At 52.0% G+C, this 25,137-nt stretch overlaps 7 protein-coding genes across 7 annotated transcripts; 2 read left to right on the top strand and 5 right to left on the bottom strand.

The window, feature by feature from the left end:
* The first annotated feature begins 58 nt into the window (after positions 1 to 58).
* aspC (septin CDC12) lies at positions 59 to 2,128 on the top strand. The gene is made up of 7 exons (XM_025574948.1): positions 59 to 349; positions 411 to 424; positions 478 to 520; positions 579 to 741; positions 803 to 1,113; positions 1,174 to 1,682; positions 1,735 to 2,128. Exons 1-7 carry the CDS (start codon positions 308 to 310, stop codon positions 1,802 to 1,804), a joined length of 1,152 nt encoding a protein of 383 aa, XP_025431756.1. The 5' UTR covers positions 59 to 307; the 3' UTR covers positions 1,805 to 2,128.
* Positions 2,129 to 2,255: 127 nt separating this feature from the next.
* Positions 2,256 to 3,770, top strand: BP01DRAFT_391540 (WD40 repeat domain-containing protein). The gene is made up of 3 exons (XM_025578092.1): positions 2,256 to 2,381; positions 2,434 to 2,772; positions 2,840 to 3,770. Exons 1-3 carry the CDS (start codon positions 2,327 to 2,329, stop codon positions 3,559 to 3,561), a joined length of 1,116 nt encoding a protein of 371 aa, XP_025431755.1. The 5' UTR covers positions 2,256 to 2,326; the 3' UTR covers positions 3,562 to 3,770.
* A 2,207-nt stretch (positions 3,771 to 5,977) lies between these two features.
* Positions 5,978 to 7,582, bottom strand: BP01DRAFT_373652 (ACT domain-containing protein; the record flags this gene model as incomplete). The annotated part of the gene is made up of 3 exons (XM_025576792.1): positions 5,978 to 6,959; positions 7,015 to 7,406; positions 7,538 to 7,582. The coding sequence occupies 3 exons, from the start codon at positions 7,580 to 7,582 to the stop codon at positions 5,978 to 5,980; spliced, it is 1,419 nt and encodes a 472-aa protein (XP_025431754.1).
* A 4,752-nt stretch (positions 7,583 to 12,334) lies between these two features.
* Positions 12,335 to 14,442, bottom strand: BP01DRAFT_339822 (SKIP/SNW domain-containing protein). The gene is made up of 3 exons (XM_025573380.1): positions 14,244 to 14,442; positions 12,693 to 14,147; positions 12,335 to 12,622 (listed from the first exon to the last, which is right to left on the bottom strand). Exons 1-3 carry the CDS (start codon positions 14,388 to 14,390, stop codon positions 12,443 to 12,445), a joined length of 1,782 nt encoding a protein of 593 aa, XP_025431753.1. The 5' UTR covers positions 14,391 to 14,442; the 3' UTR covers positions 12,335 to 12,442.
* Positions 14,443 to 14,683: 241 nt separating this feature from the next.
* Positions 14,684 to 17,930, bottom strand: BP01DRAFT_318399 (J domain-containing protein). Its single transcript, XM_025572634.1, has 3 exons — positions 16,822 to 17,930; positions 16,374 to 16,736; positions 14,684 to 16,316 (listed from the first exon to the last, which is right to left on the bottom strand). Exons 1-3 carry the CDS (start codon positions 17,455 to 17,457, stop codon positions 14,844 to 14,846), a joined length of 2,472 nt encoding a protein of 823 aa, XP_025431752.1. The 5' UTR covers positions 17,458 to 17,930; the 3' UTR covers positions 14,684 to 14,843.
* Positions 17,931 to 18,230: 300 nt separating this feature from the next.
* Positions 18,231 to 21,413, bottom strand: BP01DRAFT_415638 (Zn(II)2Cys6 transcription factor; the record flags this gene model as incomplete). The annotated part of the gene is made up of 4 exons (XM_025579150.1): positions 18,231 to 19,436; positions 19,500 to 20,409; positions 20,483 to 21,347; positions 21,383 to 21,413. The coding sequence occupies 4 exons, from the start codon at positions 21,411 to 21,413 to the stop codon at positions 18,399 to 18,401; spliced, it is 2,844 nt and encodes a 947-aa protein (XP_025431751.1). The 3' UTR covers positions 18,231 to 18,398.
* Positions 21,414 to 22,573: 1,160 nt separating this feature from the next.
* Positions 22,574 to 22,959, bottom strand: BP01DRAFT_38884 (uncharacterized protein). The gene is made up of 2 exons (XM_025577869.1): positions 22,650 to 22,959; positions 22,574 to 22,595 (listed from the first exon to the last, which is right to left on the bottom strand). The coding sequence occupies exon 1, from the start codon at positions 22,886 to 22,888 to the stop codon at positions 22,673 to 22,675; it is 216 nt and encodes a 71-aa protein (XP_025431750.1). The 5' UTR covers positions 22,889 to 22,959; the 3' UTR covers positions 22,574 to 22,595; positions 22,650 to 22,672.
* Positions 22,960 to 25,137: the final 2,178 nt, after the last annotated feature.

Here is a 25,137-nt window from a genome sequence, read left to right as displayed (position 1 = left end):
GGGGGGCGGATTCAGGGGCAGCAACCAGTCGAGAAAGGCACGACTTCCCGATCTATCATCCCATTCCATCCATCCTAACAGTCTCTCCCTCTCCTCCCCTCCCCCCCCCGACGGTCGTTGTCTTTCCTCTGATTACTACTTATCATCTCGTCGTCGTCTGTTCTCTCGTTAAATCCTTCTCTCTCTTCTATCCCCGTTGGTCCCATCGTCCCCTTTCGTCCTAGGCCAGCGTTGTCCTTTCTCCACCATCCTCTATTTACTTCGTTTGGTACCGCTTCATTGAGTTCCAGCTCAACTCCTTACCATCATGTCTTCCACCGAAACCGCCTCCCCCATTGGCATTGCCAACGTATGTACTACGCAGAGTTGTCCGTGTCTTAGGAAATATACTAACAACTTGATACGAATAGCTTCCCAACCAGCGGTATGAATAGCGAAACAATGCCAGCCAAGACAGGTACTAACATTAATGCTCAGGCACAAGATTGTCGCTAAGCGTGGTGCTGCTTTCACGATTATGGTCGGTGATTCATGGATTTGCGAGCACAAGAAGGAGACAACTCATTGGACGATTATAGGTTGCTGGTGAATCTGGCCTGGGAAAGACTACTTTCATCAACACTTTGTTTTCTACCACCATCAAGAACTACGCCGATCACAAGCGCCGTCACCAGAAGCAGGTTGACCGGACTGTCGAAATCGAGATCACCAAGGCTGAGCTTGAAGAGAAGTTCTTCAAAGGTGATTGATGGATACTTCTGGCTTCCTCAAACTGCTACTAATATCCCGATTTCCGGTGTAGTTCGCTTGACTGTCATTGATACCCCTGGCTTCGGAGACTACGTCAACAACCGTGACTCCTGGCAACCCATCATCGAATTCCTCGACGACCAGCATGAATCCTACATGCTGCAAGAACAGCAGCCCCGCCGTTCCGATAAGATCGATATGCGTGTGCACGCTTGCTTGTACTTCATCCGCCCTACTGGACACACCCTGAAGCCTCTTGATATTGAGGTCATGAAGCGTCTGAGCTCCCGTGTCAACCTCATTCCCGTCATCGCTAAGGCTGATACGCTCAGCCCTACCGACCTTGCCCGTTACAAGCAGAGAGTGAGCAAGCCGCATGAATTCAATGGGGGACAGGCATTGACTAGTGACTTTCTTGAATAGATTCGTGCCGTCATTGAGGCCCAGGGCATCAAGATCTACACACCCCCGATTGAGGAAGACGACGAACACGCCGCTACTCATGCGCGCAGCCTTATGGCCGCCATGCCCTTCGCTGTCATCGGGTCGGAGAAAGACGTCAAGACTAGCGACAACCGTGTTGTCAAGGGTCGTCAATACGCTTGGGGTGTTGCTGAAGTTGAGAATGAGGATCACTGCGACTTTAAGAAGTTGCGCTCGATCTTGATCCGCACCCACATGCTGGACCTTATTCACACAACCGAAGAACAGCACTACGAAGCCTACCGTGCCCAACAGATGGAGACCCGGAAGTTCGGCGAGGCTCGCCCGAGAAAGTTGGACAACCCCAAGTTCAAGGAAGAGGAGGAGAATCTGCGCAAGCGCTTCACCGAACAGGTCAAGGTCGAGGAGCAGCGATTCCGCCAGTGGGAACAGAAGCTAATCTCCGAGAGAGACCGCCTCAACAAGGATTTGGAGGCCACACACGCTGCGTATGTCTCTCAGACACCTCGATTGGACTACTTATTTGCTAACATGACACAGTATCAAATCTCTGGAGCAGGAGATCGAGTCACTGCAGGGCTCATCTACTCGGAGTCACGGACGTCGTTGAGATACTCTCAGGCCTGGCTCCGGCTGTGCGTCGGGCGGAAACAAAAGCCGGCGAAGTGTGTTCTCAACTCAACTAATACCTTTACACTTGACTACCCCTTTACCTTTCTTCGTTTCATGTTGATTTTCGGATTTTTGTGTGCTCAGAGGTACTATACGTCTCGAGCCGTGATGCGTAACACGGACCGGTTGTTTTGTTCTTCTGATCTGCCTTCTGGTAACTAGCGATGGTTTGACTACGTCTTCGATAATAACCCACTTGTACTCCGTAGCATCTCAATACAGTTTTAATTAGTGCAAGGGTGTTGTTATTGTCGGCCGTAATAGAATGTTGCAGCGGCCGGAAATGCGGAGTAAGGCTGTTGTCCGCCGGCGGTGAGCCGCAGCTCCTCATCTTTCCCCAACTTTTAATGCCGCCTTGGTTCCTCTTTGGTGTCCCCGCACAGATTGAACGGAACCTTTGAAGCAACTAGGTTGAGGGTACTTTGACTAGGTTTGAATAGAAAACATCGGCAATCTACAGATGTCGATCAAACGATTTCCGACCCAGTTGGTCCATACGCTCAGAACACATAATGGTGTGTTTTGTTCTCTCGCGCGACAGCTTCGAATCTCCTCTGACGTACACAGGACCTGTCAACGCAGTGACCTTCTCCAGCTATCCTGGAACCTATGTCCTGACCGGATCAACCGATCGCGCAGTGCATCTCTCACGGGCGATTCCGACGAACAACACCGGCACTGCAACCGAGACGACCTCGCCGATCCAACGTTACGAAGCACATGGATACTCCGTGCTAGACGTCGCCGTCGCAGCCGATAATGCGCGATTCACAAGCGTTGGTGGAGATAAACAGGTGTTTCTGTGGGATGTTGAACAAGGAGGAACCATTCGACGTTGGAGTGGGCATAATGCGCGAGTGGAAGCGGTCCAGTTTGCTGGAGAGGACGACTCCGTCGTCGTGTCTGGTGCGTTTTCAATCAAAAGACGAATTTTTCTGTAGTGTCGCGGTTGGCTAAGACCAAATCATTTTAGGCAGCGCGGACACGACCATTCACCTCTGGGATTGCAAGTCTAACTCGCACAAGCCGATCCAGACATTGACAGAAGCGCGGGACACCGTTTCCTCTCTACACGTGCACATGGCTACCTACTCTATTGCCAGTGGCAGCTACGACGGCCGCGTTCGAGTGTACGATATTCGCATGGGCCGAACTACGGTTGACGTTCTCGCCCATCCAGTCACAAGCGTGCGCTGCTCGACTGACGGCAACGCCGTGCTGGTGTCCACCCTGGATGGGCGTATTCGCATGCTCGATCGTAGCGACGGAAAATTGTTGCAGGCTTTTGGGAGCGAGTCGACGAAGACAGACAACTCTGCCGGATTCACGCTTGGACAGAGTCCCCTCGCGTATCGCAATAGTGAGCTGAGGATTCGATCCGTCTTTGCCAAGGCAGATGCCGTCGTTCTGAGCGGCAGTGAAGCAGAGAAGGGGAGCAGTGACGCGGAGGCGGCCCAGGCAGCCGTGTTCGCTTGGGATGTACTCAGCGGTGAGGTGATTGCTGCCGTTCCTGCTGGGGAGGGGGTGAAGGCCGTTAGTGCCGTGGCGTGGAACGAAAAGGGAGGATGTTGGGCCGGCGGTTACTCGGATGGTATGTTCTACTTTTTCCTCTTGTTGCCTGTTTCTCGAGTCATTGTTTCTTACTCACCAATCATCATCATCATCACCACAGGAGCCGTGAAGATCTATCGCTAGAGCGCGTCCCCCCACCGCCCCCATCTCCTTCGCTCCCGGAAGATGGGTGAGACTGGGGTCATGGTCGAATTCCTTCCACGCTGCTCTGCGCTTTGACAACTTGGCTGCTTACTCTTGCTCGTATTCACTTACCACGAGAACCGACTGGCTACCATGTCCTGAAATTAGCATTTCTTGCCTCAACGCCACCCAGACGCCCACGTGTGCGGGATTGTCGGTTTTTTTTTTTTTTTTTTTTTTTTTTTTTTATTTCATTTTGTCTTATCAAGATTTCGAGGAACTAAAACGTCAGCCTCATTATCTCGCAGGAGTCAGCCAGCCTAGCCTGATTCAGGTTGGCTCAATCGTCTCTCCCAAGTGCCGCGGACAACCGACTGTGACGTGAGGACAAGAGCACACAGCCACCGTGCAATAACCTTTTTCCTCTTCAGCTGGAAATTCTGTGGTCATATCCAAGAGAAAATCATCACGCAACGCATGCGTTGATCTATTGCCTGCTTAGCCACGCCAATTTGAAACAGGCGGCCTTAATTCTCAACACGGCAAGAGGGTATTGCCTAGTTTACCTACTGGCAGTCTAGCACAATCACAGCGGGCAAAAAGAAAATCACGCATCTCCCTCCAGTGACATCCGCTCTCACACTACACCACACACAACATCCCCCCCCCCCGGCGATATCCGAAAACCACGCTGCGCGCCATATAGTCAGGTAGACTAAGGCCGTGCTTCTCATCCCTTTCTTTCGCCTCCTCCACGCCATCCGTGAGCGATTGGGACAAGGAAGATGAGATCCAAATTGTGACAACAATCTAGAGAAAAAGCTTCCAGATCCTGCAACAGTATCCCAGGGCGATGGAACGGCTACTTAACCCGTTGGGTTGACTAGCTACTCAGTACGCAGCAGGCTCAGACCTCCTAAAGAATTGTGTCTCTGGTGTCAATTTGCGGCCGCATGCAGAAAGGAGTAATTGCCTTCCTATACCGGTACACTATACATATCATATGATACTATGTACTGTACCATGATATACAGCGTCTCCTTTCCCCGTTGTCCCTTCCTCCTTTCCATGTTCACCTCCACAATATTACTTACCGGATCTGGAAACCAGAGAGGTATATCATACTCGGTACAGAGTATTGTACCACCCCATTGTGATATCATATTGTATACCTACTATCTATATCTGAATCAATCAAGTTACCGATTCTGTCGAATCGCATGCTCATCAACTTTAAGATGTGATATAATATAGTTAACCGGTCTCATACTTTCAGTTTCTCAGTTTAGAGCAAAAGCAGATTGGAAAGGGAAAAGGGGGGGGGGGGGGGGGGGTTCATCGCCTCGGGATTGAGCATGCTGGGACATTGGGCCTACAACAAGTTTGAAGACCAGATGGCATGATAATGTGACGGAGTACCGTAGGTAAGGCAAATAGGACAAGTAGGCAAGTACGCAAAATGCCGCAGGAGGAGGAGACGGCGGCGGCGGCGGCGGCGGATTCGTTGCCTCTTTCCTCTGGGTACCTTATCCGTCTTTTACCTGCCCCCCTAGATTCTACATGCGTGAATCCGGCCGTAGGTAATACTAATACTTCTACTAAATAGAATGTGGCGGACCCATAACCTGATCATTATTCGTCTAGTTTCATGTCATGTCGTGGCAGAATCTTCCCTTGTAGGGCAGTTGACATGTGGCACTTGGGGACTGACTCCGTACTACACCGGGGAGAATAGGACACAGTACTCCGTAACTACAGTGACTGAACAGTGATGTTACCTACAGAGGAGATGTTTTCAATTGATCAATAAATCATGGAATGGGGGCCGTATCGGCCAACCCGTAGCGTCGCCGCCAGTCAATCCTTCCTATGCATGCACACGCCTCGAACGAATTCAACAACAATACAGGGCTAGTCACGCTTGCTTTGTCTGCTAGATAAACTTATCAAGATACTGTCACAATTCCTTCGAAAAAATAAAAAGACGTATGGACAACCAGACCGACCACCGACCCAGGGAGATGTCGCACAAATGTTTGCAAAAAAAAAAATTTCAAATCGCCGGCATAGATGCAATATCCTGGAGATAAAAAATCTTTTTTTCACGAAAATAGGGGGGGAAAAACGAAACGAAACAAATCAATCAACTTTTGTAGAGAGGTCATGTATCGTAAATCACGTATGCGAAAAGTAAGGTTGTGAAAGGATAAAGGAAGAAAGCGGTATGAGGAATGGCAAATAGATTCAGAAACACCCAATGCAAGTAACAAGTGCTGTCGATGCAACAATTTGGTATCTGGCTATAATCACGAGGTTAATTGTGGTAGGAACACACCAAACAGAAGTGAAAAGAAGGAAAGAGGGGGGGTGGTGAGATGCGAGTAATTTTGGTCTAAGGAAACGAGACGGGGAAAAGCTAAATCTCAAGAGCCTCAATTATAGTCTCGGGTTCGTGGCTTTCCGCCTCCAAGGCATCCACGGCACGGTGCAGCTCATGCTCGCCAACCAGAATGGTGCCCGCACGAGCGGTGCTCAGGAAGCTAATCTCCACGGCATCCATGGGTAGGTCCATGTCAGGCTGTAGGCGATGAGTTAGAATGTTGGCATCAAGCCCAAGGGGCCGCACTGGTCCACCGGATCCCCAGCTGGAGGAGAGGAAAGGCTTGAATGCGCTGTCGAGGGAAGTGCCGGAACCGTGGAAGGAGCGAGACAAGAAGGTCGATACGTCGGTGTCCTCTTCGTCCCGCGCATGTGTAGCATCGGCCAGTCGACTAGCGACGCCACAAACAATACCTGTCGCTTCAAGGGGAAGCTTGCGGAGATCCAGCATGATGGGAACTAGGATTTCCTCCTTGGATCCAAGAAGCAGGCTAGACTCATCCTCCTCATCTGTGGTGACAGAGTTTCCGTGGGAAAACCGAGGAAGGAGCCGCTTTTCCAGGAGAAGCGATGCCGCGGGATCAGCAGCTGTCAAAGTGAGTGAAAGGAACCGTGGCTTGTCCACAATCAAAGTAGTAGTCAGGGCCTCTCGGAGAATCTCGATAGAGCTGGTATCGCTGCTGAATTGATGATGGGCAGCGCAATGTACCAGGCGAAGTGAACGGTCGACGGAGGGTACGATGTGATTCTTGCGCAGCGATGAGAACGTGCGGACCTGAAGCTCATCTAGAGATGACGGCGGCGGCGTAGCCGGAGGAGAATTCAAACTGCTTGCTGAACGAGAAGAGATAGGACTGAAGCAGCTGCTATACTGGGCTTGATTGTTGTTGTTGATGAACGCCTCCGTTGACAGTTCGAACTGGAAGCCACGCTTTTCCAGCGCTTCAATCACTTGAGTCTTGCTGCGCAAGGGAACAATGATGTAATCCGAGAAGTAGGTCGAGATGAAGAAGATGGAGCTGCGTCATTCCAGTCAGTAGATTACGGAAGAATCTCAAATCAGTCGATACGTACATTCCAGCCATGGCCAGCGGCCGGGTGAGCTCAAGGACCCGCTGGCCAGCTTCCAGACCCTCGCCGTACACCTGCATGGCAATGAAATCATCGTGGCTGATCGAGAGGCGACTCTGGCCAGACGAATTGTTGCGAAGAAACCTATCGACCAGGGGGGCAAAGTACTGGTTGGCAAGCTGTCTTGGACACATAATTGAGCATTCCACCGGAGTGATAGAGAGGTTCAGGAATGCGGGCTGCGTATGTCTAGGCGTCTCGGCACGACCGAAATCCTGGCCTTCGGTTCGACCCTCCGCGATCGGAGATACCTCGTGAAAGAGCACCTGCAGGATTGGGTTGAGGAAGAACGGGTAGAGATCGAGTGGGATATGCACCAGGGCCAGTCGATCTTCCTGCATTTCCACGACGGTGGTTAGTGAGACGAGCTTGACAGGAGTAGAGACCATGATGTCTGCAATTGGGGGACATGTAGAGACATGGCAGTGAAGGTGATCGGTAATGTAGAAAATATGTCAAGGCTCACCATGAACTGGACCTGGGCAGAGATCAGAGACAAAGATTGCTCCATTGTGCTAGGCAGTGGGCACGTATAGTTTGTTGTGAGCAGAGAAGCGCCGCCAACCCCAGCGTTCTACTACAGTGCAAGCGACGACCGAACAAGCAAACCAGGTATGGGTGGTATTGGCGCAGCCTAACACCAGTCAGAAAAGGCGTGAGTGGAAGGTGTGGGGACTCACTATATGGATCAAGAGCGATCGAGGGTGATTAAGAAGAGGAGCAATAGAAGTAGAGAAGTGTGAAAGGATCGATGCAATTCTTGTAATAAAGTATGTATGGAGCCACCAGGCTGCGCAGTGCAGAGTGCAGTGCAGGCAGGCCAGGCAAGGCAGATCAATCGCCCGGGCGATCACTTTAATCTCGGGGATTATGACGCCAGACAGAAGATGGAGACAGGGTCCTTTGTTCGCTTTTTTTCTCTTTCTGTGTTTGAAAGACCTGAATAGTTCGTAGCCTCGATTGTTCATTGTTTTTCACCCCTGGTTACGCCATTGTATGAGGTGATGGTATCAATCAATCAATCATTCATTCAATCAACCTGGGGGTGTAGCACGCAAGAGGAAGTAAGTAAGTGAGTCAATCACGGGGTTTAGTAGATGGGATTGAGGCGCAAGGCGATTGAGGAGATTACGGCATCAGGGGGGAATTTGCGTCACCGTGTGGTTGTGTAAGAGAATGAAGGCAATTGAGGGTGAATCAAAGAAGAGAAAAAAAAAAAGGCAGATGGAAAATAGGCAGATGAGGGGAAGAAGAGCTTAGTTGAGGATGAGAAAGAAGCAGGTGACTTGAAACCACATCTACCTCCTCGTGGCTGGTGTTGCGATACAATTCGTCTGCTTTCCTCCAACCACACTGTCTCGTACTTCCTTTAACTACCTATTTCCTCAACCACAATGACTCAATCCACTCAAGTCGATGCAAATAATTGGGTGGAGACTGGACTAGTTCTCGTCCAGCTTCAAAAATGTGACACTGCGACCTGACCGTTTCAGCGACAGTTCCACGGTGGAGATTCGGCTGGTTCTGACAGAGAGTATGAATGAAGTGGTCAACAGCTGATCCTTCAATGCTAACCGAACCCGTTTGAGACAACAAGACAGAAGAAAGAAAAGTGAAAAAAAAAGAAGAAGAAATTGAAAAGGAATTTAAGTTCACTGCTGATAATGACTGGCTGCAGGACAAGACAGAAAGAAACTGACAAGACACACCCACACACACCCCCGTTAAGTTAACTCTTCAATCTCGTGCTATTCCTTCGAGCCAAGAACAAATCGAGAAAAGATCTGAAAACCACACTGCAGACTGACTGAGCACTGGTTCTTATCCTTTTCCCTCTCTTTTTCTTTTCTGTGCTCACACAAACCCTTTTACCTAATACTTCGAATCGAGTCATTCCAACGCCCTTTCCGGCCTTTATCTCTGGTCTCCAGCTGCCAGGCTCCACCGGACCCAGACTGCTTATCAGTCGAACCAGCAAATCCCCTTGGATGGCGCGCCCGCGCTAGGCGCTGGTCCCGACCGAAGGCGTTGTTCTATGTTGCCCTGTGCTCAGTGGCCCATTGCTCGGATGGATGATCGCTGGGTTAGCGTTTGCTCTGATTGATACTCATCAGGCGCGCGCACGGATCGATAAGCGGATGCCTCTGGTTTGGCAGGCCGCAGCCACTCTCTTCCCTCTCGCTCTCTTTACGATCCTGCGCAAACCTTAGGAAGCAAGCCTTTCCTCCCTTCCCCTTCCCATTTCCTCGGCTCCCCCGCACTTTCCAGGGGCAAGGATGTTTGTGTGATGAACATGTGGGAGAGAAAACTGAGCTGCTGCTTACTAGTCAGGCACCACGGTCGCGCAAATCAACCATCGATCCAGTCACACAGGCCATCCTGCAGCGCGAGAAGACATGCGTGGCGATTGAATGGACGACGCTATCGACCGGGGCTGGAGAAAAAGTTTTCACGACCCTCGCCATCCAACATCAGGTTAATCGGCTTTCGATTGCAGCTAAGAGTGAGGGGGTGGCACCCAACATAGGGTCAATAGAGAAGGCAAGTTGGAAGGAATCGTGTGGCACACGCCGGCGTGTTATTTGGTGGCTTCAAGAGGAGTCCCAAGTGGGCGATTGCCATCTGGGCTGTGGAGCTAGCTGAACACAAGCTACGGAGTACACTGTATCTCGTAGTCCTGGGCATGCGTGTTTTTGAGTACTTTTTTTCCCTCTCCGCCTGTCATTATCGACTGCTTCTTAGCGATGTAAGCTGACCAGTCAGAGAGCGCACAATGCAGCGCTTTGAAAGCGCAAAAGGCTTGACCTGACCGGCTTACCGGTGTGAGGATAGTCGTCAGCCCCAATCATTAACTAATAGACAGTCTTATGCTCAGAACACCCGAGGGTTGATTAATGCAATCGAGGGTATCGTATCCAGCATAGCACAATTTCGGTCCCGGGCGTTAGAGTTTCCAAAGCCATGCAATGCAATCTGTAGGAGTAGTTACGGAGTACAGTGCAGCGGACCAAAAAAATAATCAAGTTCTTGTAAGTAAGTTAGTTAACCTACGGAGTATATGCCTTCCTTCCACCCCATCTCCTGCCCGTATTTAGCAAATCAATCCCCCGTAAGTTGACTTAGTCCGTCTCCGTACTTAGTAATTGACTTGAAGCGTCTCAACTACCGAAGTCTTTCCTCAGGTAACCATCACCACCTTCTGCCCAACCAGACTATAATCAAGGCACATCCACCGTTTTTCCTTCTCCCCATGACCTGACCAGGAGATCTCGGCTGCTTCTGGTTGGGTCAGTAGACACACCGGCCCATTCTTACAGTGAGAAAAGAAGCTATTCCATCCTGCTAGTAACCTAGTATAGGTTGAAGGAGGGTACTGAATAGTCAATCCTATCCTGCTCCCCCCCCCCCCTCTTCTGCTGCCCTATCCTCCGATGTTTCCTCACACTCAACACTTACCCATATGTTCCGGCAAATCCATCCGTCCTCTAATGAGACCCCGATTGTCAATCAGATCACCGGATGATCGACCCGACAAAGGACGCAGTCACGGAGGATTTAGTAGCAGGGAAGGGAGACAATGGGCTGATGTCTACCTGGATGCATGATGCTTACCATCGGAGTAGACTAGTGGATCCTGTTGATTGGACATACATTTGAGTAGGATGTATGTATGTATGTTGCAGACCAGACCAGCCACAGCCACAGCCAGAAGCCATACTTCACCTACACTCACCACACTGCCACCTAAACATTATCCCTAATATAAGTAAAAACGGATAGGAACCCCCTAGGACCAAATGATGTAAGTGTAAGCAGAAGCTGGAGATGCCGTAGTACAGTAACCACAGCCGTTCATGCGCTCCTTCCAAACCCCGCCACTATCCCACCGGAGATAGATGGTCTTAAGGGAGGGAGAGAAGGGATGGTGGTGTGGTGTGGTGTGGCTTAGCCTGCGCACTCACTGCGGAGTACCGACTACTACAGAATGTAGTCAGTTAGCCTAAGTCAGCTATAGCTATAGCTACAGTACAACCGGGCTATATTACACATTATACCCCAGCATAAGATCGTCAATTCCCCCCCTTCCCCTTCCCCTCAGATAGTCAAAAAATGATAGCCCACCAGGCAAGCAACCATGAACACATTAAAACACCACTCAGCCTCTCTCGTCCTTCCGATCCTCGCCACAAGCGAACTTCAATCTGACTGACTCGGTACTTGACGGGGATGTACTGAGAGGATTAAAGGCAGAGGTAGATTAAGAATAGCAAGATCAGCACAGATCGCCGACGCCCCCGAACTCTACTCGACTCTCTCCGCGTTCGTGCTACTACTTAACAATGCAAATGATCTCTTCATGATAAGTTGCACCCTCCTACTAGTACTACTCAGCGAGAGTTACGTATTAAGTATACGGTAGCAAGATCATACCAGATGGGGTTTCCAAAGCATTAGCTACTAACCAGGCAGCATTGAAAAAGAGGAGAGGACCCGTTCTAGGTGAACATGATCATTTGACGCCCCGTACTCACCACCACCACCATCACCACCAAGCTCGTAGATGGTCATCATGTACCAGTCAGTACCTACAACACTTACAACACGGACTCGCATGAAACTTACCCTCATACACCTCATACTTCCCTTCCCCACCACTACTAAATCCAGGCTCTCCACAAGGACGTCCAAGTGGATTACTCCAATCCTCAGAAAACTCGGGTTCGGATTCCTCACAACCTCCTATTGAAGAAGTTCTCCACCCAGAACGAAACCTGATTCCTTAAGTTGGGTCCGGTGACCATACATAGTGCAGCAATGCAATGCAATGAGAAGAGGGGAGAGGAGGTATAGTATTGTCTGCGTGACTTGATAGTCGGCGTAAAGTGAGTATACTCACTTAGCGTGTCAGAGATAACTCACTGACTGTGATCGTCATGGACATGCAGACGGAGGATACAAATGACTGATAAGGAGGGAGGGTCTTTCGGACGAAAAAAGACGCAAGTATCCGATTGAAGGAATGCATGGCGTGTTTGAAATGCAGGGTGGGATGACCAGTAAGATGCAGGAATCTGACTATTCCCGACCATCCCATATCAAGATAGTATAGTATAGTATAGTATACTATGTCCGAGAACTACTACCTTCCTGGAAATAAACAGTGCTTAAACAGTGCTTATGATTTAATTCAATCAACTTGAATCAAGCACCATACCGGCTACCGAGATAACAACCTACCTACCTATCTACCATGTAAAATGGAAAAAAATAAAAAAATAAAAAAAAAATAAAAAAAACAAAAGATAGCAACGCCCGCAATGCATGGGAATATCCCAAATTCACAACAATTACAGTACGATAACAACCGCCCTCATTCATCATCATCATCAACTCGGGGCCGTTTCGATCCGCGCTCGGAACGGTCGACCTCCTCGAGTCCGTAGCGCTTCTGGCCCGATGATCCTCCGCCGCCCGTGACGTCGGCGATCATGCTGTCGATGCCGAAGGGGTCCGTCGTGTCCTTCTCAAACTGCACGGGACCATCGCGAGCCTAGTAAGAGAAATGAGCATGTTAGCACCTGTAGACTCTAGCAAAGCACCAGGGCAGGAAAGTCACTCACCTCGGCCAATTCAGCCCCCTTGAAGCCCTCCTTGGCTCGACCCAGAACCTCGAACCGGCTCGACTTCTGGATCTTGCTCATCTCCTCACCCGCGCCCTCGCCGTCGTCGTCGCCGTCATCGACCTGCGCACGCGGACGGTAGATGCTGTTGATGGCGTCCTGCGCGGCAAACAGCGGTTTGTCGTAGGGGTTGTCCTCGTTGAACCCGGAGCTCATGCCACTCGTCTGGTTGAACAGCCGCGAGTCGTACATGGCCTCGGACGACTGCGTCGGTTTGGCCAAGCCCAGCGCCACCTTCTCGGAGATGTCGCGGTCCTGCTCGCGCGCCATCATCTGGATACGGCGCTCCGTACCCATGCGCGACTGCCGCAGTTGCCGCTCCGCCTCCTGCCGACGCTCGCGCCGCAGCTGCTCCCGCTCGCGAGCCGCGCGCTCGTCCTCGCTGGGCGTGCCCGACCGATCAGAGTACCGCGACGGGCTGCGGCTGACACTCCGGGAGGGCGGCGAGCGCGAGTAGTCCCGCCTCCGGCCGCCGCTGGAGGAGGCCGCCGCGCGCTCCTCGCGCGCCTTCTGCGCCAACGCCCGCAAATGCTCCTCCTTCTGGGCCTTCTCTTTCTCTGCCAACTTCTGCTGCATCTGCGCGCGCAGCCGCACCTCCTCGCGCGCGTGCCGGTCCGCCGTAAATAACGCCTCGGCGAACTGGGCGAACTTGTCGTTGATCGTGACATCCTGCAAACCTCTGCCGTCGGCGGCCAACCGCTTATCCAGCGGCACCGTGTAACCCTTGGGGTTCTTCCAGTTGGAGACCGGCGGTGGGATCTTCCAAGCCTCCTGGTCCTCGGCGGTCAATTTCCGGGGCGGGGAGTGCATAATCGGGGGCGGGGGCGAGGGGGGCCCGCGCGGGATCTTCTTGTGCTTGAACTTGGGCGGCTCCATGGGGTCCTGCTGGCGCTCGACGATCTTCATGATGCGGTCGTTCTTGCGCGAGGTGTCGCCCATCTGGTTGTTGGCCGGTGTGTAGCGCACAAAGGTGGGCTCGGCGCGGCGGCCCCCGCGCACGTTCTTGGGCTTCTGCGCCGACACTGCCCCTTCCACCAGGCTGGCCAGCGCCGTCTTGGTCTTCTCCATCTGCGCCTGCACCTCTTCCTCCGAGGGGCGGTCTAGCGACACCTCGCCCATGTCGACCCGCTGCCGCAGCGGGATCAGGTCCTTGAACGAGGCGTGCACAATCCGGTTGTCACTGTGGCCCCGCCGCGCGATCGCGTCGTACTTGACCTTCCCCTCCGCGTCCACCTGCACCGCCAGCGCGTTCGACGTCGACGCCGTCCCCTTGCGGCCCATGTCGAGCGGGTACTGTGCTACCAGAATCTCCGGGAACGCGCCGCCGTCGCCGAAATCTTCGGGGGCCCGCGGCCGCCATCCGGCTCGGTTCTGATAGGGAGGAGGTCCGGTTCTCTGTAGGCAGACAGAATTGATGGCAATTGAATTAGCTTTGTGGATGTAGACATAAAAATAATGAGTGCTGCGTTGGAAGGAAGAGGGCGAACCTACCCGGAGCACAATCTGGGTTTCATCGAGTTGGCCGGGGCCCACGACCCGGGGACCACGGGGTTGTGCGTGTTGGGGAAGCTCCTCCTCCTCGCCGGTGTATTTTGGCTTCGGAAGAGCCTTGAACAGTCCCTCCGCTATAGACGCCATCGTGTAGGGATTGCAATGAGATGACTGAAGGATGGATGGGGCTGGCTTTCTTGAGGTTGATTGCGTTTTGGGCTCGGGATGGGAAGTTTGGCGGCGGCGGAATTGCGTCGATGGTCACGTGGAGGCAGGGCGGTGGCGCCTCCTGTACTTCGCATACAAAGTAGATCTTTTGGACAAAGAAACTATCTTAAAATATTACTCGTATACGCATGTCACTTCTGTGCTTGATTTGACAGTACATCATATTCAACGCAGGTGCAACAAGCGACTTAATGATGAGATGGGAATCACTTCGTTGATCTATTATACAAATAGGGGACTCATGCAATCGCAGCATACACCCCCAACCATAGTATGCAGCATTGACTAAAATCAGACACAGACAGGAGGCCACGTATATATCACAAAGGGAGGATTGCTAGAGAAGGACAGGTGAAAGTGTAGTAGCCCAACTTACAACATATGTGAGCGCATGGGACAGGCAACACCCTCTTTATCTGTCGCCTCCACATAATGCTCCTTCCCATGATACGTATACCATATCTTCAGCGTCTTGGGCAACAGAGGTGCAGGATCATAAAACCCGAGGATGTGGAACTTGGCCGTGTCCTTGGAGATCACCAATTGGCCGTTGTCGACCAAGGCCATTACTGGGATCGTGACATCGGCCACTTCAGACTCCCGCTCACTACCATCGCTCCGCTTCTTCTTAGGATAGTGGCCGTATTCCGCCCGGGTGATTACTAGGCCATCCTGACTCGCCTCCCGGTCGCGACGTCGCTGTACCTGATCTTTCATCAGCTGAATCGCCTGCTGGCTCTCCTCTCTCTTCTTGGGCACCAGCTTCTTGAGCTGTCTCTGTCGCCGAGCGATCACCCGACGGTGATTTCTGCGCTCCCTCGGCCGGATGAATCCAAACTCCAACGCGCAATACGCTGCCCATGGGAGCAGAACCGCCACGGCAGCGGCGTCAGCGGTAGCAGCCTCGAAGGGACACAAAGTAATCGGCAGTCTGATGTTCTGGCCCAGTCGGCTCCAAAGGACGGTCATGACCAGGCCGTTACCGGATTGAACGCCAATACCCAAACCCATACGCGTCAGATCACCGACCCGCCGAGTTCCCTCAAGATGCCACCCAAGCGACATGTCAAAACTAACCGTGCTCTGGACTCCGAATCTAACGGCCCGTGGTTCGTTCTCTTGGGGAAGGCGGTGATAACCCTCGGAGCTCCATTGGGAGAGCGAGGTATCCGTGGACGGCTTTCCAGAGAAGATGTTACGGGAATAGTTGAACGACAAAGCACCCGCCTGCGGGCTGACTGCGACTCCTAGTTGCCATGACTCGGCAGCACTGCGGTTCTTGCGATGTTTGGAGCGGACCGTATCGAACTCCACATCTTCCTCCTCGTCATCGTCGTCATCGTCATCGTCAATACTAGCCAGGTACTTGCTCGCCGGCTGAGACACGATACCGAACTGGAATTGGCTCAGTTCCCCGGGAATGGTGAGTATGTACTTGAAGTCATCCCTAATGTCGTACTCGGGGCTGAGGAACTTGCGGAAGCCTAGCGGCCAAAGAAGCGTTCCACTCGTCCAATTGACAAACACCTGCTTCTGATCGCCAATCTCCTTAGCCAGATAAGCCCCTAGCACCGGCGGAGCATGCCAGATCGGCCGTTGGAAATCCGTGCTCAATTCCAACCGGAAAGGCCTCGTTCCGGGAACCAGCGCGAAACCTTTCGCCCAGCGGACACCGAGCGCCGGGAACGGCAACACCGAAGCATTCGCCGAGAGGCCCGAGTATTGGAGGAACGAGAGGGCAGGTTTTCCCAGTATACCCTTGGAGGCTGACAGATCGCCAAAAGCATGGCTAACACCAACGCCTAGGGACAATTCCTTGGTCGAGATGACCAAGGGGACGGGAGCCTAAGAGAGCCAAAGGTTAGCTCATTTCACTTGTTGGCAGGGAGGGAAAATCAATACCTCTTCAACCTGCGACCCTTCCTGACCTTCCCACTGTACCTCCAACTTCTGCGTCATATGGCGAATCTTGCCCGACAACCCAGCATTGATGACCATCTGCGGCCCATCCCCAAGCGAGGCAACATCATGCCTATGTGCAGCATTCGTCTGTGCCTCATCATCATCATCATCATCAACCTCATTCCCGTCCTCCTCATCCTCATCCACCCCCATCACATTCCTCCACGTTGGCAACGGCGCCTTGAACGAGAACGCCACCCCAAATTTGGACAACCGAGGTTCAGGGACGTTGATGAAAAGCAAACCCTCCTCTTGATCGACCGCAAAAGTATTCGAAGCATCAACACCCAGCGTAATCGAACCCTAGCAGACCCCACAAGGAGCAATAGAACAATTAGCCCAAACCGACCAACCAGGTCTAAAAAGCTAAGGCAAAAGAGGCACATACCCTCCCCTCAACCAACGAATTAACCGCCCTCCTCTCTTTCAACTTCATTCTCTCCACAAACCACCTCCGAAACTCCTCCGGACTCTTCGCCTTAACTCCAACCCTCCACTCCGCAGACCCACCACGCTGCCCAGCAGCCCCAGCCCCTCCAACCCCAGCACTAGCAGCACTCCCCAGCCCAAACTCCGCCCTCACCCCATCCCTCCCCAGCAGATCATAAACCACGCGCTTCCTGTCATCGATCAACGTCTCATACGCCTCCCGGATACGCTCGAGGTGCTGCTTGGCCGGCTCCGCCAGATGCGCCGGCTGTTTGTCCGGGTGAAACGAGAGGGAGAGAGTGCGGTAAGCGGAGCGGATCTGGGCGTCGGTGGGCGGGGGTTGGCGCGCAAGGTTGAGGAGGGTGTAGTAATCGGGCTCTTGCGGGTAGGTGTTGTATGCGGTGAGGAGGGAGGTGGAATCTAGGAGATCGTAGTCTTCGTCTTCGTTGTCATCGTGGTGGTAGCTGGAGTCTTCGTCCTCGTCATCATGATAGCCATGGGGACGATCGGGGCTGCTGTTGTTACCATCTGACGGTTGATGCGATGAGCGAATGGAATCCGAGTCCTGGTCGGAGCGGTCGGTGGGTGGGAACATTGTGCGCCTTGTCCTTTCTTCTCTGTATGTATGTAATGTGTGGAATGTGTGGAATGTGTGTATGTGCGTGTGTGTGTGTGCGCGGTGATGGTGAAATGTAGCTCTGGAGGTAGGTAGGTAGGTAGGTAGGTAGGTAGGTAGTAGGTGTCGGCCGTAGAAGCTCTCTCCCTCGAGGGAATAACTGTTTTTCGCGTCCTAATTCGTTGTAGCTAGCTTGTGCCTTTCTCTGTGTGAACCTTCTGCTTTCCTAAGTAACATTAATGAGGAAATGTGTAAATTGTGGCATCAAATTGTGCAGTGGATTCCCAGCGCAAAGGTGAAAAAAATGACAAGACGCGCCCGCCGGAAAGGGAAACAAGCTGGCGGCGGCTTTGGCTGGACCGGAGGGGCGGAAAGAGCGGGGGAAATGGAACCGAGCGGAAATGAAGCACAGTCAGTCGGTCTTCCTCAGAATCCAATCCCTCCTATCTTGGAAACATAAATCACAGTGAGAATCCCCAGTCGTCTCAGCCTGGCTTGCTTGTGGGAAACAAGGGATTGCTATCTAGACGGCGGCGCTGGTTGCTGCATGTCACATGTAGTGCTCGACCGTTGCGATGACGTCGAAAAAACAACCTCGGCGGTGAGGACACATACTGTACACTAACCTAGAATGGTCTACGCTTTGCTTATAATCCGAACGAACTTGGCTCCAAAAGATGATATAAGTTCTGTGTAGTATGAGTTTATGCCTGTCATGTCCTTCATGCCAACGCGAATGCCTGTCTCCATATATACAATTGTCCAATGATTCTCAACAGAACCTCCCAGTACCTGCCAGAACAATGTCAAAACGAGCCTCCCGGGTATATGATGTCAAATCAAAATCAACAAAACGGCCGTGCTGTGTTATTACATACTTGTCTTCAAATGCAACGTCAAGAAACCTCCAAGAAACAGGATCAGCTTTTGGTCTCCCCGACCCAGAGAAGTGTTCCGGGCGGATAAGGGCCATCGCCAGCACCCAGAGCACTGAGCAATCTCTCATAAGACAATTCTCCGTACATAAGATCTTCATCTGCCGGCAGCTCCGCATGTTTCTGTAGCACATTGCGGGCTTTGCTATCCAGAGACGCGCTATTGCTCAAGAAGGCGACTTTGCCCTCAGCTTGCGCCGGGTTTTCCATACAAGCGCTCAACGTATCGAGCCGCTCTTGAATCAATGCAGCCAGCGGCAAGAGACTGCCCCAGAAACACGCCAACTCGTTGATTGCCACGAGACCACTCTGGATAAGGGCGATGCATTCCCGTATCTCAACCATGCGGCCGGCCGCACTAAGAACATCGACTGCAGACAGAAGCACGTAGCCTAAAAACGGATTCAAGATTGCCCCCTTGGCCGAACTTGGTTCCATGAGAATTCGGGTAGGCTCGTACTCGCTTGCACTTTGGATCAAGGCTTTGGTCATGCGAAGAATCTCAGCAGCGTGAGTTCGGGCAGAATGAATATGCTGGCTAATAACCTCAGCGCGAACGCTCTGGTGACGAGCATGCCGGTTCAGTTTCATCAACGTCGCATGATAGACTAGGTGTATTGACATGAATGCGTCAGCTTTCTTGGCTCTGATGCTCCGCTCCAAATTGACTGCCGTGAAGGTCAGATGGTCTGGAAGCCTTGCAGCCCATTCCTCGGCGTGTCGAGTCACGGTGGAATAAAAGTCTTCAAATTGTTTCCTATAGACCTCCATCGGAATGAATGACAGCCGGAAAACATGATCTGATACTTCGCCCCAGAGCGACATGATCTCAATGAAGCGTGCCATGGTGCTCATGCCGGAAATATCATTGTTCGAAGAGGGGTCCTGGTTTAGAAAGCTCTGGAAGTAGGGTACCGTGGTATATTCTTGTGCTTCAAAAACTTCTTCACGGCAAGGAAGTCTGAGGTAGGCGGTTTGCGACGGAATTGTACAGGACGATGGGGCATAGACACAGGTTGTACGCTAAAGAACACCACGTCGTTAGCCTTGGGTTGATAAATGCAGCGAACTAACTCGAATACTCACGTCCTTAAGGAAAGCGACCCAGAATGTCCGCCTGCGACACTCGATCAGAGCCTGCGGATGCAGGCCGTATTCACACGGCTGATTCTGGTCCACGATGACCCCGCCTGCTTCGACATTATAACGGAGCCCACACACTGTGCGGACGGCGGCGCCAGCAGCGTCCCACGACTTCACGAGGGCTCCTATGGCGCAATACCACATGCTCATGATGATATGTGTCTGAGCAAGCTGCAAAGACAAACTATCTTGGCCGTGTTCCACTGCATATCGAGCTGTGCGTGCATATTTCCTCATCGCCATGACCCTGTCTGGCCGGTCGGAGAACACGGACCCTAATGCCATCATCGCGTACAGGAGCATGGTGTCTTCCAGCGACTTGTCGTGGCAAGATGTCAGCCACAGCAGAAATCGGTTTCGTGGGAAAATATAATACAGCCGATCGTTCACATAATTAAAGTAGCTTTCGACATAGTGAACGGTAAGTTCTGGTTCAGCCTCGTAAGGGTCTGTGTTCCAGTCGCTCACAAGTGGATCTTGTGGGTTTGGAGTTTTCATCTCTTTCAACACTGCCGCATAATCCGGAGACACAACTGATGCTCGGTTGCTCGGCAATTCTTCCGCTACGGAGGATGGTCGAGCAAAGCTGTGGGCTTTGGGCCGAAATCGGGGCTCATAATCCATTGTATCTTGAGTCGTATCAACAGCCGAGGGAGTAATCATGGAAGCTTCGGACCTTGGGGAGAGTGAGTTCGTGCCTGGGAGGGATACTGAGCTCTCCGATGCCCGCATCGTCGAGTATGAGGGTTGGGGCGAGGCGCCATGGTGATAACCGCCCCCTGAATAGCTGTCTTGTGAATCGTATTTGCCCAGAAGGTGCGCAGACTTGAGTGCTGCTCGATGGCCACGCGGTCTGATTTAGCATTCTGTCAGTGTCTGCCATGTCGCCAGTCCGGGATCAGGCCGTAGTTTATCAATCGACTTACGCGCTTTCGAACCTGCATTCTCTACCAGACTTCTGGCACTGGTCACATTTGGGAAGATTTGGCTGGCATTTGATTTTCTTCTCCCTGCAGGTCAGACAAGCCTGTGCAAGTCTTTTCCTCGGTTTGCCGGCCTTAGTGATTCCCCAATTCGCATTCACCGGCATGCCGTCAATAAGCTTTGGGCAATGTGTCCCATCTGCATAGATATAACACAAGCCTTCTCCCTCAATGTATTTCTCGTCCACCACGTGCGGCCGTACGTTACTTCCTTGGGATTGAGTACCCGAGGTCGGATCGGCTGCTGTCTCTGATGGGGAGTAGTCTCCCGCATATTCCTGATCGTGCGACCTGTGCCCAGAATATGAGAAAGGTGCTGCGTGAACAGTCTGTCCTGAGGGGCTGGTATGAAGTGTGTTCACAGAACCTTCGCGCCCAAGTCCTGTGCTTGTAGAGATATAAGACAGCGGCGGCAGGCTTCGACTCTGCGATGCGACCGGCTCAGGATATGCTCGGGTGCTATCATGAATGCTATGCCGCGGCAATTGTTCATTGTGATGAAGATGGATCGGTGAGCCTGTACTACCAGTAGGAGGGGTGTAGACCCCGAATCTATGGGCGTGGTACGGAGACGATGGCCGACTCGGATGAGCAGTAGGTGTCAACAGGTGACTCACAGAGGGCAATTGCTCTTTTTGCCCCAACTGTGGCCCGGAAAGACTGGACCGACCTGATCCTATCTCGCCAGGTTCACGGTTCTCGGTTTGATTGCGCTGTCGCAAAAAGGGATCCGTCCCAAGCTGCAAAGGTGCTGATGTACGTGGAGGTGGGAGCTGGTATGGACGGGTCCCAGAGCCTAAAGGATTAGCTGAATGCACCGGCTCGGGTTCATAAGGGACGTACTCCCAAAGGGACCTGTCGGGTGGTCCGACATGGTTCGGCGCTCTGGCTTTGAACGCTGAAGGACTCGGCTATGGTATATGCCAAAGCCACGAGACGGGAGGAACTCTCTCTGAAAAGTAAGCCTCCAAAGCTTGTGGATAAATGCTGCACAGACAAGTTGGCGGTGCTACAGGCAGAGGTTGGTGGTCACAGTTTGGTCGAACTTGCCCAGGGATGCGATCAAGGCAACCTGCCAGAACGCTGGGCACGGCTTAGCTATCTCCAACTGCGTTATTGCTCGAGTTGAAGCTCTTTCACTTACACTAATACTCGACTGATAACGTCCCAGACTGACTGACACAAGTGGGGTAGTCGTCGAACAGCTACCGAATGCTTACACGGCGTGAAATGTGGGAAAGCGAACAGTTTGATCGTGAGCCCGCTGTCGAATCCCAGTAGATTAGTATAGATAGCTTTTCGTCTTTACGATAGCAGGAGGGGTCACACTATTGGATGGACCAGCAGGAGTTTCTCAATGCGAGGACCGAGTCCGCGCCAGGCGCGCTCACTTGGATGCTTCCATTCACTGCGGGATGACGGAATCGGGGAAAATTGCAGCTAGAGACCAATAGTCATGATGTAGACGACCATAAAGCACTGTCAGTATGTGAGAACTCTCCATACCAAGATTGCAGCGGGGCGATCTAGATGGATGAGGTGCTGAAGGCGGAAGGAAGTGCCACGAATGCTGGCAGAACTCATGCGTCGAATTGAGGATGGAAGTGAGCAGGGACCGCGATGTCGTCGTCGTTGTCGGGTTTCTTGATCAAACCCAGAATAGCGGATTCAAGCAGAATGCTGAGCGATGATGGTAGAAGGAAGAAAGAAAGGTTGGGGGCGAAATAGTTGTTGTGCGGGATGCAGATGAACGGCGAAACACACATCGAACGCCCACGACGGACCGAAGAAGGAAGGCAAGCCCGTCTCTGCCACCAGTTGAGACCAGCTGGTTGGTCTCCGTGCCTCGGTGGGATTCGAGCAACAACAAGTTCAACTTACAGCAACCACAACCAGAGGAAGAGGTAATGTAGGCAATATACCACCTCCCCAAAATCAATCAATCAAACAATACTGTGTGTGTCTTGTGTCTCCAACACGGACCGTTAAGCCGTCCAAGACGTCAAAGGCCAGGCAAGTGTCAATTCAGCTTGGCTCCAAGTCGGCCGGGAGGTTACTGCCACTAACGAATCAGATCGAGCCCGAAGTAGAGGGGCTGAGGTGCTGCTACTCTATATTGCGGCAGTGCCTCTCTCAGAGCCGGTCCAAGGATGATACCCGATCCCCCTTTGTCAGATCGGGGATCAAGGCAGAGCGGAGACTGTGGGTAGATGCACAGTTGGTGCACGCTTGAGAAAGAGGTAAACAGGGAGGGAGAAAATGAAGCAGCAGCAGTACCAGAAGCCTTTGATGTTCACCAAGCATATGATAATGATGATGATGATGATGATGATGATGCCCTGCACACATACAACACACAATCGCTACCACCAAGGAAGCCCAAAGAAGTGAGTAAAGAGGAAAAAGGTGAGAGTAGAGAGGACGAGGAGGAGGGTGTGGTCAAAATAATGATGGGTTATGCCCGAAAGTTCATCCCTGATAGTAACTAGCTGCGAAGTCTGTCTTGGATCCTTGTCTAATCACCTTCCTAAAACCCATCTAGGCAAATGGCACTGGAATGAACTACCAAGTACACTGGGGGGGGGCGACTTATGACTGATTCAGATTGATTTCCACCGGCAATTACGGGTTCGACGGGGGATGGGGGAGGTTAGAGTAGGGCATACACTATTATTATGACAGACTGACTGATGAAGATTGAATACCGAGAGGGCACGGGGTCACCCGTACCGGTCAACTCAGTTTAGCATCCTATCCATAGTTCCATACTTCGGAAATTCCTCTTCTCTCTCCTTGCTATTTGAACTGTCTCACCTCGATTGACTTTTGGTCTACTTTTTTTTGGCACTGAGTGAAACTCCGTCTTCGGGTGAACTTCGCTCCCGCTCCACCATGACGCCTAAATCGTTGGCGTTCCGGCGGGTAGACGGCCACGGTGATGGGACAGAAATCGAAATAGCTAACGGGGAGGAGGGGGGAAAAGGGCAAAAGTGGGAAAGCCTGGACCGGAGATGGAGCAGAGATCAGGCACGAGCATCGACCCTTTCTTTGTCTTCTTCTTGATCATCATGATCCCGATTGATCATGCCACGGTATCATGGATTGGATTTGGGGGAGGGCGGAGGGGGAAGAAGAGGAGAATTAGGATTTAGACTTTATCCAACTGGGTATCAGATATCGTCAGCGCCCCTCTTCGAGTCCCCTCTCTTGCTCCCCGGGATCCCTTCTTGTTCTGTGCATTGGCTTAGGGCTTGTTACCCAGCGCGGTCTCTTGTTTTTACCCTGTCGGGCTGGACTGGATGATAATTAGGTTTCCCTACCGGCGCCCCGCAAGAGGATCCTCTCGGAAAAGATCCAGCTCTCTGCAGCAACCTTTTCGATTCCCGTTAGTCATGATTTGCGGCGGCGCTCGAGACTCCGAGACCAAACCACATTCTCCTTTTTTTTCTTTTTGTTTTTTTAATTTTATTCCAGTATGTGATTTTTCTGTTCGGAACGGCAGTTGGCGATAACCTTGTTTGGCTTGGTCTGGACAATGCGTCCCTGTTCTTGACTTGCCGTAGCGGCGTAGTATACGTACTACGTACTATAGTAGTCAATCGTAGTAGTATCATTGCAAAGGACTATTACTGGGAGATCGGCCGGTGGGTGCCGCCACAGTCCGAGCAACGACCATCATTTCTATCATCAATCTGCTCTATGCCTCTCGTTAGAGCGGTTTCTACGCAAGTACAAAGGACTAAAGTCCTTCAGACCTGAAATCCTCTCCTCGTGGCAGATAAGACTCAGAAACTATTTTACAGCACGCCGGAGAGACACAAGACGAGGGAGATACGTTGTAAGCGGCTAATCAAAGCAACAATGATATGCATAGCATATCGCTCACTGTCTGGATTTTTGCAAAGGGCAAAAGCAGAAGACGGAGATGAGAAGCGAAATGAGAAACGGGAGAGAGCCAAACAAAAAAAAAAGAAGAGGTGAATGAATAATGGAAATGAATGGAAATAAACTCCTTGAACCATCCTGCCAGCCATGAGAGCCAGCAAGGATCAAAATGGACAAATCCCCGTACCAGATGACGGTTACTTTTACTCTACTGTGCAGCAGCGCAGCTAAGGTTCTGGATATGCCGACAGAGTTTCGGCCGGGCTGTTCAAACTCGGACGATGCTCAGATGGCTACACGAATGATGTTTACTCCGGAGTAGAGAGGGGACCACCGCGGTTCCACCAGCTTATCGTCTATTTAGCAGCAGGGCCGGGATGCGGTCGGATTTTCCGCAAAGTGGAGCCTCTTCCCAGTAACTTAACGCCCATGCCCTGTCCGTTACTATGGTCCGGTTAAAGGAGCCAGACGCAATAAGGAATGGCATCAGGTTCCTTCCTTCTTGTCCCCCCCCTCCCCCCCCCTTCCTCTCTCTCGCCAATCACTAAATATAATCTAGAAGACGAGAAGGATTCCGGCGAGCAAAAAGCCAAGGATTCCCCAGGCAGAGGCACAGAGCACTTGTCTCTGATCATTCCCTGTAGCTATCGAGGATCCTTGGATTCTTATTCGTGGAGGTCTCGATACCAAGTGGACCCTGGCGGACACCCGAA

Source organism: Aspergillus saccharolyticus (genome assembly GCF_003184585.1).
Source record: "Aspergillus saccharolyticus JOP 1030-1 unplaced genomic scaffold BP01scaffold_13, whole genome shotgun sequence".
In the NCBI taxonomy this organism is placed as follows: domain Eukaryota; kingdom Fungi; phylum Ascomycota; class Eurotiomycetes; order Eurotiales; family Aspergillaceae; genus Aspergillus; species Aspergillus saccharolyticus.
Note: the sequence above shows the minus strand (reverse complement) of the source record. Positions and strands in the feature narration are given on the sequence as shown.